Below are 15,481 nucleotides of genomic sequence, written 5' to 3' on the forward strand. Positions count from 1 at the left end.
TGATTGTGGCCAAGTTTGATTTAATTTGTCCCAGTAGTTTCGGAGGAGAAGATTTTTCTAAAAGATTACTAAGATTTATGAAAAATTGTTAAAAATTGACTATAAAGGGCAATAACTCCTTATGGGGTCAATTGACCCATTTGGTAATGTTGACTTATTTGTAGATCTCACTTTGCTGAACATTTTTGTTGTTTACAGTTTATCTCTATCTATAATAATATTCAAGATAATAACCAAAAACAGCAAAATTTCCTTAAAATTACCAATTTAGGGGCAGCAACCTAACAATGGGTTGTCTGATTCATCTGAAAATTTCAGGGCAGATAGATCTTGACCTGATAAACACTTTTACGCCCGTCAGATTTCCTCTAAATGCTTTGGTTTTTGAGTTATAAGCCAAAAACTGCATTTTACCCCTATGTTCTATTTTTAGCCGTGGCGGCCATCTTGGTTGGTATGCCAGGTCACCGGACACAATTTTTAAACTAGATGCCCCAATGATGATTGTGACCAAGTTTGGTTAAAATTGGCTCAGTAGTTTCAGAGGAGAAGATTTTTGTAAAAGTTAACGACGGACGACGACGACGGACGACAGACGCCGGACGACAGACGCCGGACGCCAAGTGATGAGAAAAGCTCACTTTGCCCTTTGGGCTAGGTGAGCTAAAAAGACTTCTGTCTTGTTTAGTCATAAAATATAAACATGAAATGAAACATTTTGAATTTCTTTTTAAAAACAGCAAGACAACTCAGCACCACAAATCATGAAATATTTCCATTGTTTCTTTGTTTTCTGTGTGGTGCTTTGTGATCTTTTTATATTATTATCTTTTTTTCATGCAACTGACTAAACAAACATACTTAGCTTGTGCTGTAAGTTGATTTGGACTCATGTCTTTAGAGAAAACAGCCTGTAATGTTTCACATTCTATAAAAGCAAGATTGTGTGTCTTCACAATACCTGCAAATTAGATAAAGGTTTTATCAAAAAACAATTACTGAAAATAATCATAATACAAATAAAACCTGCAGAGTAGTTCCAAAATCAGAAGCATTGTTGGAATACAAACATAGTCTGTGTGAAATAACATTTGCCTTATAAACGCTGCCAAGCCAGGTGTGGGTAGGTAGTTAGGGAAATTATTTTATTTCATCCAAAAAGCTTGGACAATATTGGTCAATGCAGCAAGTCTGAAAATCAAAAATGAATAAAATAATATTTGACTTAGTTTTGACAATAAAATTTTATGAGTCGGACCGTTTTTGCAGGGTTGGTTAGAATTGGGGAAAAAAACAATATTTTATTTTAGGCTTTATTGTGTTGAGTAAGTACAAACCATGTTTACAATGTAGCTGAAACACAAGTCTGGATTCATCCATGTTCAGTTTTATTTTACATCGTTCTACTGTCTTTTCTATTGTTGACATGGATTTAAATACGGTTAAACAGGACTGAAATGTAAAATGATAACATAAGATTGATAAGATAAAATGAGGATGTTCTTAAACCTTGGTATTCAAACTTCAAATAAGTATTCTAAATAGAAACGTACTGCATAACAATCAGAAGCCATTAACTGGTAAATTCACATTTGTAGGTGGTACTTTTCAATATATTCAATGAACATCTTATATAAAAATTCCTGAATGCAGGTAATACTAAAAGTTGTATAGGAGAGTAAAAGTACTGCCTCCTAATGAATGACCTGTTAAATAAATGTCAAGTTCTTTACCAAGTTTTGTGTGTTGTCCAGATTTGGAGTGGATACATATGGGAATCAACAGGATCACATTGCTTTAGTCTCATGAAGTGACACAAAGCTGTTGTAGATGTAAATGTTTAAACATTAACATTGCTTGGAAAACGTACCACAAATGGTATAATTTGGAATATTTTCTAATAATGCGAGGACCAAATCAGAAATGAGCACACGATAAAAGAGCTACACTTTCATAGTTAGGTAATACATGTACAGCATTTGTATTTTCCAAACTTCTAATCATCATAATTTCAAAATTTTTGATCATCATATTTTTTCCCGTAGTTTGATTTTCTTTCTTTCTATTTTTGTACATTTCTTACTTTCATGGCTACTTTACACCTGATGGCATCTTGTTCACTGTCCTCTGACCTTATCTGTCCTGAACCATCATCATAATGTTGGAAAAAAGTCGGGGAAAACATAAAACATCCATAGGCTGATCTGGAGGAGTTCACCGTCCTTAAAGCTAGCTAAAATACATAACATATTTAATTCAAAATAAATATTAATTTGAAATAAAGAAGAAAAATAAATACAAGCTTCTTTAAATTGATATCTTCAATATGAAGTCAAGTATTATTATATCACATCAATTCAATTATTACTCCAGTTTGAATTATGATTAATTTCGTACTAAAATTTAAATTTTATTATATAGTTATCGATATAGGTACCAGGATTATAATTTAGTACACCAGACGTGCGTTTCGTCTACATAAGACTCATCATATCAAAATATTTATAAAGCCAAACAAGTACAAAATTGAAGAGCATTGAGGATCCAAAATTCCAAAAAGTTGTGCCAAATATCTTTGCCTGGGATAAAGAAAATCCGTAGTTTTTCAAAAAATTCAAAGTTTTGTAAACAGGAAATTTATTAAAATGACCACATTATTGATATTCATGTCAACACCGAAATGTTTACTACTGGGCTGGTGATACCCTCTGGGAAGAAACATCCACCATCATTGGCATTGACCCAGTGGTGTAAATAGTTATCAAATGTACCAGGATTATAATTTAGTACGCCAGACGCGCGTTTCGTCTGTACATAAGACCAATCAGTGAGGCTCAGATCAAAATATTTATAAAGCTAAACAACTACAAAACTCAAGAGCATTGAGGATCCAAAATTCCAAAAAGATAAGAAAATCCTTAGTTTTTCAAAAAATTAAAAGTTTTAATAGGAAATTTATAAAAATGACCCCATTATTGATATTCATGTCAAAACCGAAATGTTTACTACTGGGCTGGTGATACCCTCGGGGACAAAACGTCCACCAGCAGTGGCATAGACCCATTGGTGTAAATAGTTATCAAAGGTACCAGGATTATAATTTAGTACACCAGACGCGCGTTTCATATACATGAGACTCATCAGTGAGGCTCATATCAAAATATTTATAAAGCCAAACAAGTACAAAATTGAAGAGCATTGAGGATCCAAAAATTCCAAAAAGTTGTGCCAAATACGGCTAAGGTAATCTATGCCTGGAATAAGAAAATCCTTGGTTTTTCGAAAAAATTTTAAGTTTTGTAAACAGAACATGCATGCAATGTCAAGTATCTGGTGAACTTATATGAGGCAGGCATTACCTGTGAAAGGGGAAGGTTTGTAATTCAAACATGTTAAAAAAAAGAAACGGAAATACCGTAAATGTTTCCGATTTTGGTTCTGTTTTTAGATACTTTATTTGTAACGTTATTTAAGTTATGATGTCATATTCAATGTAAACAAAGAAACGCTTTCATTAGGTAACATTCTTTCATATCAAAGAATAATTAAAAATGTAATTGGCATTGTGTTCCTTTCTATATTTTACTAGACTGATAAATATATATATTTTATTCAAAGTCTCATGTAAACAAGACCAGAAAAGGAAGTAGATTTCTGCGCAGATGCAGTGATTTAAAAAAGTCTGAAAAAAAAGTTAACGATTTTGAGTTCATTAGTAGAATGAAAATTCGGGAAATTTCACTGATTTTTAATTATTTTTTTTATTGATTTTTCTAAGGTAATAGGGGACTTCGTCCCAATATAATTTGCACTGAACAATGTACATGTACATGTTTTGTACCTGTACATTTAAACAACTAACATTTTAAAGCTTACTTTAAAATATGGATTTTGCCCATTGTTGAAGGCCCTATCATGAATTGTTTACATCCACGTCCTTTGGTCTCTTATATGAATAGTTGACATCTTCAGCAAACATACCACATCTAATTTTTATATTTGATACCATATTATTCAGTATTATTTCAATTGCAACTGTGCATGCTGTGCTTTTGTGAAACCTTAAGTACAGACAAGTATTTTTTCCTGATTGAATTGGGTTTTTTTTAACACATGCACCAGAATGTATAATTTACTATTCCCTTGATAAAACTTAAGGGTACAGGACAGATTGATTAAAATTTAAATATAAACTTATTATAACTTTACCCCATGTTCTAATGGTTCAACATAAATCTCATCTCCAATCTTTGATAGTGCATGTATAGCTCTCCCAAATACTGAAGAAAAATAAAAATTTCATTAAATGTTCATATAAATATAATATAAATATAATACAAGAGTGCAAACGCTAATATGTCTCACTTTCGTTACTAATCATTGATATTATGTTAATATAAAGCTTTATTACAACTGTCACATAAACTTAACATTAACCAAGAAAACTAAACATTGACCAATGAACTATATGAAAATGAGGTCAAGGTCAGATGAGCAATGTCAGGCAGAAATGGACAGCTAACAATTCTCTCATACAACAAACATAGTTGATCTATTGCTTTTGAGCTATTGTTAACCAATAGAGGTTCTATCCCCTCCCTGAAAAGTACCTTTCAGTTTGAAAATGTCTGACAACCAAAATATATGTGAATGAAAAAACTGCAGAAAAGACAGCAAAGGTCAGCAGTAAAAACGTAGATGTGTTAAAAAAATCATTCCATTCTCAAAAAAAAAACGAGGACAGGTTGGGGAAGTTTTAAAAAAAGGCAATCACTGATCTTTTTTTGGGAGGCCTTCCTGTCATGTCGTTAAAAAAATCATATGTATGCCATCGAAAATGGTACTAAAGGCATTTTGTTTCAGGAACTTATCCACTGAATGGATTTTAACAGTGATGATGAAGTACACCTCTAGTACATGTAGTACACAAACAAAGACATTGTATCACTTCAACAAAAATCTTATGAATTGTTTGAAGAATTAATGAAAAATTAAAAGTTAAGCATTGACTGATTTTTGTCCTTTTTTTCTAAATAATTCTGGAATAAAAGGTCAATAACTCCTCCTAACAAGGCTTGGAAATTGTCTCAGATTGCAGGATTTTGCATCTCATTTTTCAAAATTTCCTTAAGGGGGAAAGTTGAGGTAGAATAAAATTGATTCACTGAATGTTAAAACTTTTATCTGAAAAAAAAAACCCAATGTATATTTTTAAAACTCAAATGAACATTTGTGTGTTTTTGAGGTGATCAAATGGCAGGAAATTGCATCTTATTTTGAAAAATTTTCATGGGGGAAAACCCCTAGCTAACCGGTGATAGAGATGGGCTACCAGGACTACCCAGATATTTTTCTTGGTAGTCCTCAGACTACATACATGACATATCCTTTAATGTTAGTGTCTAACCCTGCTACCCACTTTAAATAAAGCTTTATGTCTTATGTCTAGTTTATTCTTATCAACAGATTTCACCATCAAGTGTGGCTTTTTTAGAGATAGAAATTAAAACAGTGAAAACATAATTAACATGATTAATTTGTGCTAACACTGGCATAATTCTTCTTTTGTTACAGAAAACGTAACTCAACGTATTGATGTTTACTTTCCGGTGCATGCCTGGTAAATGTACATGTTTTGAAATAGATTTATGTGGATAAATTTTAGTCAAAACATAGATATATCAAATATTTCTTGTTTAAAGTTGTTTTTGGTCATATATTTTCGTATTTTTATTTTTCACAATTTTTCTTTGTTTTTAATTTATACAATTTTTATTTGGTTTTAAATATTGTATTTTTTATTTTTATTTTTTGGTATAAGATAAAAACAAGAGTATTTGTTTAATGAAGGAGCACGTCGTGCGTGAGTGCACCCTTGAAGTTTTCTGTAGTAGTGTTTTTAGTAATATCAGCGGATAGTTTGTTCCAGTCTTTGATGGTTTGACAGAAAATTTATAGATGTCTTTATTGTACTGAATTTTTCTGCAGGATTCTTTATTGGTGGATCTTGTAGTAGACTGACTCTGTGTAATACATTATGCGATAGAATGGCTATATTTTCATTTACAATTTTGTGAAACATTATAAGCCTTGTTCGTAGTCGGCGTTCTTGTAAGGTTTGCCATTTCATGGTGTCTATCATCTCAGACACACTGCTGGTGTTGTGATGTCTATTGCACACGTACCTTGCCGCTCGTCTCTGTACTTTTTCTAGTGATTTTATATTTTCGTTTGTAAATGGATCCCATACAGCATGTACAGTACAACAGTATTCTTCTGATGAAACCTAAGGATTTATTTGCTTTTGCAGCTGTTTGCTGGACGTGGGTGTTCCATTTTAGGTCTGCCGAGACGGTGATACCTAAGTATTGTTTCACTTGTCTGGATGGAAAGACATAAGTCAATCTTTTTCCCATTGTATGGCAGCTTCGAGGTCTTCTTGAAGCTTGAGGCAGTTGTTTTGAGTTTTAATTTGTCGGTAGATTATACTGTCATCTGCAAAGAGTCTGATTTTGCTATGTTTGATGTAATCTGGGAGGTCAGTTATGTAGATTAAGAATAGAATTGGTCCTAGCACTGTACCCTGTGGAACACCTGATGAGACTGGTATTTTTGAAGATGACATGTTTTCTAAAAGTACTGTTTGAGTTCTGTTTGAAAGAAAGGATTCTACTCAGTTGATGATTTGATCTGACATGCCAAAGTATTTAATTTTGTATAGTAATCTTTTGTGTGGTACCTTGTCAAAAGCTTTAGCAAAATCCATGATTATAAGATCTGTTTGTATGTTCTCGTCGTTGTTTTGGAATAATTTGTGTATCAGTGAGCATGGTGAGAGGACTTTGGATTCACATGATCGTTTTGCCCTAAATCCATGTTATAATTCATTCAGAGTGTTGTTTGTTTCTAGGTGATTCATCATGCTGCTTGCAAAGATGTGTTTGAGTAATTTGCAAGCTACATGTATAAAAAGGGAGAAGGTTTGGATCCATTAAAACGTTTAATCCCGCTGCAAATGTTTGCACCTGTCCTCATGGTCCTAAGTCAGGAATCTGATGTACAGTAGTTGTCGTTTGTTTATGTAATATATACGTGTTTCTCGTTTTGTTTATATAGATTAGACCGTTGGTTTTCCCGTTTGAATGGTTTTACACTAGTAATTTTGGGGCCCTTTATAGCTTGTTGTTCGGTGTGAGCCAAGGCTCCGTGTTGAAGGCCGTACTTTAACCTATAATGGTTTACTTTTTAAATTGTTATTTGTATGGAGAGTTGTCTCATTGGCACTCACACCACATCTTCTTATATCTATGTTAAGGATATAGGCCTATAGCTGCCTGGGTTGTGTTTATCCACTTTTTTTAATACAGGTGTGATGTTTGCGTGGTTCCAGTCAGATGGTACTTTGCCTGTTTGTAGTGATCTTGTAAATATCAAAGTGAGGATATCTGTACATACAGTATATCAATGTTTTGTTTTAGTACTTTGCCTGCAATGGTGTCAGGACCAGTAGCGTTATTTGGGTTTATGTTTTTGATTAGTTTGTAAACACCATCCCTAGATATTCTAATGTTTATGGTATTTACTAGGACCTTTGTCTGAAATATAAGTGTTTGCTTCAGATGTAAAAGCAGACTGAAATTGGTTATTTAGTATATTTGCTTTCTCAGATGGACTTGAGTGCAGTGTACATGTACCTTCACTTCACAGAGGAGCTATGCCAGTGTTTTCGTTTTGATTGAGGCACTGACATTTTTCAAACTATGCCCCATTTATGTCAATGTTGCCTATGGTGCTAGATCTTCCTGATCATTGATTTTTGTTATTGAATAGCACTGTCACTGGAATTTATTTTTTTATTTTATTTTTATAGGGGAAAAGGGGGGATAATAGGAGTGTCTAAAGACGTTTAGAAGGAATGATTGCGTTCATATAATTTATTTCTCCAAGGTACCTTTTATATTAATTCCGGGTATGACACATTTCATTTTGTTCACAATAACATGTTTTCCAAAGAAACTTTCAAAGAAATCGTCTGAACCAAATCCAATGTTGATGTTCGCGGAGTTTTTGTTACAAGCGTTTTGATTGGACGGAGAATACAATAACCAATCAAAAACGCCCTTCTTTGCAATTTTGGTCACACACATGACAGGAAGTTGAAAGAATTGGGGAAAATGGTAAATATCATTAGGCCACTAAAACTCAAATGAATTGAGTTATTCTTATCATTATAAGATAGATAAACAAGATAATTATTATTAGTTTTTTGTTGTTGTTATCGAGCTTACAATTAAAAGGCTATTTTCACGATAGAAACGAAAAAACGAAATAAGGGGGTGTGTCAGTCAAAAATGTATATTAATTTTGTGTTAGATACAATACAATGATTTTTCGGTCCTACTTTGTAAGATGTTGCTACCTAATCCCTTGTTTACAATTCCATCCCATGCTTCCATTACCATAGTGAAGCCGCCTACAAGTAGTAGTGATCTAGTCATTCAATCTGGATATTACTCCTACATGTAACGTTACCAGTTTACTGCTAACACATTAATGGTATCGGGATCGTTCGCCCTGAATACATGTTCACCCTAGGTTTGTTCGCACTGGGTTTGTTCGCCCTGGGTTCGTTCGCCCTATTTTCATTTATGATAGTGAATATAACAAGTGATCAATGTACAGCAGTGTGACTGTGTTTTTGGTATTTGTTTTACTAATAGTAATTCAATCAATTTAGTGCTTTTAAATATTCATTTAGGAAATAAATGTGTGCGAAGTGCAGTTCGGAATTGAACTTGTTATAACTTTACTGAATATTTTTATATTCTTAAAATGTATCAATAAAGTTAAATATATAAATAACTTAAGTCTTTAGTTGTTTTATGTCAAATACTTTGTAGTCTTTGAGTTCACAGAAACTTATCCTCGTACAAATGTAGCAACAGGGTTCTCGCTAAGGATTTATGAAGGTGAGTCCAGGGACTCGTTATTTTTGGCCATGATGAGTCCAACAGCTAGAAAAAATTATTTATTGCAATATAATGTAATATTATAGTCTCCATATGCTAATTAATAATAGAGCAATGAAAGACATTAAATTCAGATCACTTTTAAACTTTTGCTATAAAATGATGATATTTGTGTTTAACTGTGTTCAGTTTTTATTCAATATTTCAATCTTGATGCATCTGTGGACTCATCAGTTTTGAAAATGGTGAGTCCAGACAGATTTTGATGAGTCCAGGACTCATGAACTCGCCTTAGTGAGAACCCTGGGCAACAAGACGAATTAATAACTTAGTCTTCAGTTGTTATATATTTAAAAATCCAATGTAGTGCTGAAATTCCGAGAAACTTATTTCCTAACAGCAGCAACAAGTAATACATCATACATGTAAATAAATATTCGGTGAATGTAAACAGACTTCAACATATGCAATTACATACAAATAATTTAGTCTTCAGTTGTTTTACATTTAAAAATACAATGTAGTGCTGAAATTCACAAAAACTAATTTCCTAGTAACGTAATTACATACAGATACAAACTTAGTTCTCAGAAACTTGAAGTCACAATATGTTGTTGTCCTGAAATGTATAGAAACTTATAACCTAGTAGCAGCTAGCTATAGACAACATAATACATCGTAAATATTCGGCGAAACTGTAGACTGACTTCAACATATTCAATTATATAAACACAACGCAACACTATACTAAAAAACTTGGATTCTACATACATGTAAATAGTCATTATGCAAGATCTTGCTAATTAGCAAGAAGCAGCGTCAAGAAGTGACTAGAAACGAAAAAAATTGCAAAGAATATTAATTTAGCAACAAGAAGTATAATGTAGTGACAAGAAAACAAATTTAGCATATGAAAAATCTAAAATTATTTTAAAGTAAATAAATATTGAAACATACAACTCATTTCTTCATTCTTTTCTTTATTTTTTTTTACCCTTAGTATAATCAGATAATTTATTTTCTAAATACAGTTGCATTTATTGTAAATTAATTTTCATGACTTTCTTGTCTCTAATAATTCATTTCCTGTCACTTCTTGATACCCCTTGTTGCTTATTAGTGAGACTGCATCATGCATTTGAAAGTTCAGAAATATATTAAATTTTAAAAAGACAGGGCCCCCATTGACTAGATTCCTAGCTTTTGGTACTGGCTAGATTCCTATGAAAATGTGACAAGGTTAAACTTTTTAAAATCTCAACCATTTCCTTTTTAATCTTGATATGTGGACATCAAAAGGTACACATAATAAAACATGCAATGCAAAATCTGAACTAGGATAGCACTCAACTGTAAAGAAAACCAATAAAATAATAGTAAACAATAAGTTACACGGCTTAAAAGTTTGCAAACAACTGATATGAATTATACTGTGTACTCTATAATGTTAATGACTTAATATGCATGCTCTTTAAATACATTTTGTGATACTGCTGTAAAAAACTGGATATAAATGCTTCACTCTATTTATAATCCGAAGGCACACTTCTTCAAAAATAAATCTCTTTTGATTGACACAATTAACTTGAGAAAGAAATCGTTCTTTTTTAACAATTTTAAAATCATTAGGCCTTGCACAATTCATCACTTTAATGAAAGAAGGGTCTCTTCTTAGACTTGCTTGTAACACATATTTCAATTTGGTTAGTCAAATTTAAAAATTAAACAGTTCCACTTCCAATATAGCCGTTAAGTGAAATAATTCAAACTCAAATAGACAGATACATTATATCTAACATGGCTAGCCTATCTATTTACAGACTAATTCAAGTTTTGACCAAAATATGATTTTATTCTGCTGTAACAGTTTGTAAGATATGAAATTAAGATGTCCATTAAAATCCGAGACTTCACTACAAACATGTATATACATGTATATCTGTATAACTGAGAAATGATGCTCCATTTGTATTTGATATATTAATTATAAGATGAGTTATGAATTGTTTAATAATTAATTTGTGAAAACAATTATAAAAATATTCATTAATACTGCAAACACAAAATCACTTAAAAAAACAATTATTGATGAAATGATTAAATCATTTCCATTTCTTTTGTATGTGTGTCAAATTTAAGCTGCACAGAATTTACCTTTCAAGAAGACGCTGATAAATCTCTATTTTTTTGTGTATTTTTTCAGTTGGTGTTAGTATTAGGAGATTTACACATTCCACACAGGTGTAATAGTTTACCCAACAGATTTAAGAAACTCTTGGTTCCTGGGAAAATACAACATATATTGTGCACAGGGAATCTATGTACAAAGGAATCATTTGACTACCTGAAAACATTGGCCAGTGATGTCCATGTGGTCAGGGGAGACTTTGATGAGGTTAGTGTATTGGAGAAGTTATAATATGCAAGAAACATATTATCTTGTCACTGTCATTTGCACCCAAAGTAGACAGTAAAGACAATCATCTAGGTGAAGACTATCTGGAACTTGTAACATATATGCAGTATTTTGATTTGTTTTATTAACATTTTTTGTCGAGCCTGCAACTTTTGTTGCAGAAAGCTCGACATAGGGATAGTGATCCGGCGGCGGCTACGGCGGCGGCGGTGTTAGCTTACTTCTTAAAAACTTTATATTTTAGAAGGTGGAAGTCCTGGATGCTTCATACTTTGTATGTAGATGCGTCATGTTACGAAGTTTCTGTCAGTCACATGTCCAATGTCCTTGACCTCATTTTCATGGTTCAGTGACTACTTGAAAAAAAAGTTAAAATTTTTTGTAATGTTAAATTCTCTCTTAATATAAGTTATAGGATAACTATATTTGGTATGTGCGTACGTTGCAAGGTCCTCATGCCCGTCAGACAGTTTTCATTTGACCTCGACCTCATTTCATGGATCAGTGAACAAGGTTAAGTTTTGGTGGTCAAGTCCATATCTCAGATACTATAAGCTATAGGTCTTGTATATTCGGTGTATGGAAGGACTGTAAGGTGTACATGTCCAACCGGCAGGTGTCATCTGACCTTGACCTCATTTTCATGGTTCAGTGGTTATTGTTAAGTTTTTGTGTTTTGGTCTGTTTTTCTTATGCTATATGCAATAGGTCTTCTATATTTGGTGTATGGAAGGATTGTAAGGTGTACATGTCTGGCTGGCAGGTGTCATCTGACCTTGACCTCATTTTCATGGTTCAGTGGTTATTGTTAAGTTTTTGTGTTTTGGTCTGTTTTTCTTATACTATATGCAATAGGTCTTCTATATTTGGTGTATGGAAGGATTGTAAGGTGTACATGTCTAGCTGGCAGGTGTCATCTGACCTTGACCTCATTTTCATGGTTCAGTGGTCAAAGTTAAATTTTTGAGTTTTGGTCTTTTTTCTAATACTATATGCAATATGTTAACTATATTTGGTGTATGGAAATATTTTATGATCTATATATTAGTTGTGCAGGTTTTATTTGACCTTGACCTCATTTTCACGGTTTATTGCTCAGTGTTAATGTTTTGGTCTGTTTTTCTTAAACTATAAGCAGTAGGTCAACTATATTTGTTGTATGAAAGAATTATTAGCTGTACATGTCTTTCTGAAATGGTTCATCTGACCTTGACCTTCATTTCATGGTTTATTGGTCAATGTTTGGCTTTCTTGGTTTATGTAACAGTTGTAATAAAGTTTTATATTTAGGACTATCAACATACTATCAATGATTAGTAAAGAAGGCGAGACATTTCAGTGTGTGCACTCTTGTTTCACTAGTCAGGATAACATAGCGAAGGTTCACGATGGGTTAAAATTGGCCCTAAATTTTTATTGGTGATGATAGTTTTTTTAGACTTTTACATAGAAATACTAGTGATAATACTATAAAGACAAAAATAAATGTTTTTGTCACCTTCCTTCAAAATTTATGAAGCTATGTCCCCTTAAATAAACATTACTGGTATTTGTATTTTAGGTAAATTTTGTTAAAATGTTTCCATAATTTGAATTGTTTTTTTTTTAATAATTGACCTTGGCCTCATTCCATTATTCAAAAGTTTTTATGTTGATGAATTCTATTTCAAAATTGGAATCTTTTGGTTACAAATAATTTTGGATCATAGCTGGCAGCCAAGGTTTACCAAAGCTTTTATGTCTGAAAATTACACAATACCATCATATTTTGACAATATGTCCGAAATGGGCCTACTTTGGAGAATGTTATGTACTTTTATGAAAAGAACTGATTTATTAAGCATTAAGGATTTTGAAAAAGACTCATTTATGAACCAAGTTGTGACCTTTTTGGTGTTTTATGATAAAGTTGATATTTTAGGCCATTTTGTGTTATAGGTGAGCCTGGTCTTTTAAATGGACTGTTGTTTACTTCTTAATGTCCATTGGTAAATGTTTCAAGCATATTTAAAGGATAATTCATATATGAAATCTACTGACCCTATACAATTTACCCTAGGTGCTATAATCTCTGATACATGTATTTTTAGATTTTGATAAAAAGCATCTCTTAATATTGTAGTGATCTCTCTTCACTATATTTACATACATGAAATATTCTCTTTTATTGTTAGAACCTGAATTATCCAGAGCAGAAAGTTGTTACAGTAGGACAGTTTAGAATTGGTTTATGTCATGGCCACCAGGTTGTACCGTGGGGTGACACAGAAAGTTTAGCAATGGTTCAGCGACAATTAGATGTCGACATACTCATTTCTGGACATACACACAAGTTTGAGGCATTTGAACATGAAAATAAATTCTACATTAACCCAGGTTCAGCCACTGGAGCATATAATGCTTTGGACAGGTAATTATATAATTTGTGTATGAAGTTGTATTGCTAACCTAATAAATAATCTTATATTTTTGTCTATTTTTTAATAACTCACAATATTATATTAAGGTGGTACATAACACTATTGGGACATAACTCTGTAAAAATCAGCTGAACCTTTTAATCCCTTTCTATTGTTAAGGTAAGGTTATTTAGCTTCTCAATTATCCAAATTAGTGTTTGTCAAACTGCTATATATCCAATGAAATCTTTCTGATACGTAGTATGGTTTTAGCTTTTTGGCATGTATATATTTTTGTCAAACATGTCAAAGGGGCACAGTAAACATTTTGAAAAAAAAATTATGAAAAATTAACAAATTAATTTTAGACAAGCCAAGGTGTTTGTTACCGCCTTAAATGCAGGACAATATTTATGAATATGCAGTATAATATTTGAGGGATGGAAAGCATACTACAAGCATCAAATCTTAATATTATATATATTCAAGTAAAATTATATAAACTATATACATGTACAAGTAAAATTGAATTTTCTTTTTCTTTTCAGCAATGTGATTTCATCTTTTGTGATACTAGACATTCAGCAGTCGACAGTTGTAGCTTATGTATATAAACTAATAAGTGATGATGTGAAAGTAGAAAGAATAGAATACAAGAAAAATTAGAAATTTACCTTAAAGAAGGATAATATGAAAAATTGTAAAGAAAGTAAATTTGTAAAATAGTGTGAAACAAAATATGCTGTTCGACCATGTTTATTATAGTAAACAATCTTGTTTCAATTTAGTGATTTGTAAATTGTAGTGTATCACTATATTTCTTTTCAAGAATTTGAATGTCTTAAGCAGGAAAAAGCATTGCTACAATAAGAAGTTGAAGCATGTAGGAAAATGAAATTATTTTTACCATAATTAAATACCCAAGGGAGATAACTGTTTCATGCCTTACACATTTTGTAGATTGTCATTTGAGCTTTAAATATATGATTTTTTTTTAATGTTTTTGAACTAAATAGATTTTGATCATACTTTGGACTATCCTCCATACTTGTGGAATATCAAAATAATCCATTATAAAATGTGAAAGATAATGTTACTTTTGTGCTGCCATTTTGTCATTTGTACATGATAGAAATCTTTAAAAAATTTCAAATAAGCTAAATGTTATCAAATGGTCAATATTTTCACTGAGATTTTATTGTTGTACATGTAATAATGAATACATTTTTCATATTTATTTGTAATGTCTGCACATTCTGTTGTTTATAATAGTGCAATAAAACATATATGTAATTGTCTAAATTTAGTTTTCTATGAATGTGCAAAACAAAATCCTGCACTATTTAACAACAAATCATACATGTGTAGTTTAACCACTGTTAGACCATACATCCATCTTCATATTAAGTACAAGGCAATTGATGTAAGCACTAAAAACTTAACATTAAATAATAACCATGAAAATTAGGTCAAGGTCAAATTAACTCTGCTCAATGGACATATACACCTTACAGTTTTTGATACACCAATATATTTACTGAGATAATGAAAAAGTTCCACCTGTAAAAGGAGCCATAGTAAAATAAAATTACTTCAATATTGCACTACTTGTAAAAAGTATCTTGGATGGATATCCTTTGGTGATTTCACTCACAGTTCTAGTGTTTGATGAGCCTGCGACTTTTGTTGCAGAAAGC

At 31.9% G+C, this 15,481-nt stretch overlaps 2 protein-coding genes across 2 annotated transcripts in view; one reads left to right on the forward strand and one right to left on the reverse strand.

The window, feature by feature from the left end:
• Positions 1 to 8,105, reverse strand: part of LOC143075144 (cell cycle checkpoint control protein RAD9B-like) — a 22,381-nt gene extending 14,276 nt beyond the window's left edge. The window contains exons 1-5 of the mRNA XM_076250461.1: positions 7,952 to 8,105; positions 4,210 to 4,280; positions 2,084 to 2,233; positions 1,338 to 1,452; positions 862 to 961 (exon numbers count right to left, since the gene is read on the reverse strand). Coding sequence (XP_076106576.1) covers positions 862 to 961; positions 1,338 to 1,452; positions 2,084 to 2,233; positions 4,210 to 4,280; positions 7,952 to 7,985 — 470 coding nt within the window. The 5' untranslated portion in view covers positions 7,986 to 8,105. The remainder of the gene's footprint in view (positions 1 to 861; positions 962 to 1,337; positions 1,453 to 2,083; positions 2,234 to 4,209; positions 4,281 to 7,951) is intronic.
• On the forward strand, positions 8,049 to 15,086 carry LOC143075145 (vacuolar protein sorting-associated protein 29). The gene is made up of 4 exons (XM_076250462.1): positions 8,049 to 8,177; positions 11,173 to 11,364; positions 13,560 to 13,795; positions 14,333 to 15,086. The coding sequence occupies exons 1-4, from the start codon at positions 8,175 to 8,177 to the stop codon at positions 14,448 to 14,450; spliced, it is 549 nt and encodes a 182-aa protein (XP_076106577.1). The 5' UTR covers positions 8,049 to 8,174; the 3' UTR covers positions 14,451 to 15,086.
• The last annotated feature ends 395 nt before the right edge of the window (positions 15,087 to 15,481 follow it).

Source organism: Mytilus galloprovincialis, chromosome 5, assembly GCF_965363235.1.
Source record: "Mytilus galloprovincialis chromosome 5, xbMytGall1.hap1.1, whole genome shotgun sequence".
In the NCBI taxonomy this organism is placed as follows: domain Eukaryota; kingdom Metazoa; phylum Mollusca; class Bivalvia; order Mytilida; family Mytilidae; genus Mytilus; species Mytilus galloprovincialis.

Bases quoted from the DNA above. Each gene is read 5' to 3' on its own strand.
- LOC143075145 (XM_076250462.1), top strand. The intron at 11,365-13,559 runs GTTAGTGTATTG...TTTTATTGTTAG, and splicing joins TCAGGGGAGACTTTGATGAG to AACCTGAATTATCCAGAGCA. The intron at 13,796-14,332 runs GTAATTATATAA...TTTTCTTTTCAG, and splicing joins GCATATAATGCTTTGGACAG to CAATGTGATTTCATCTTTTG.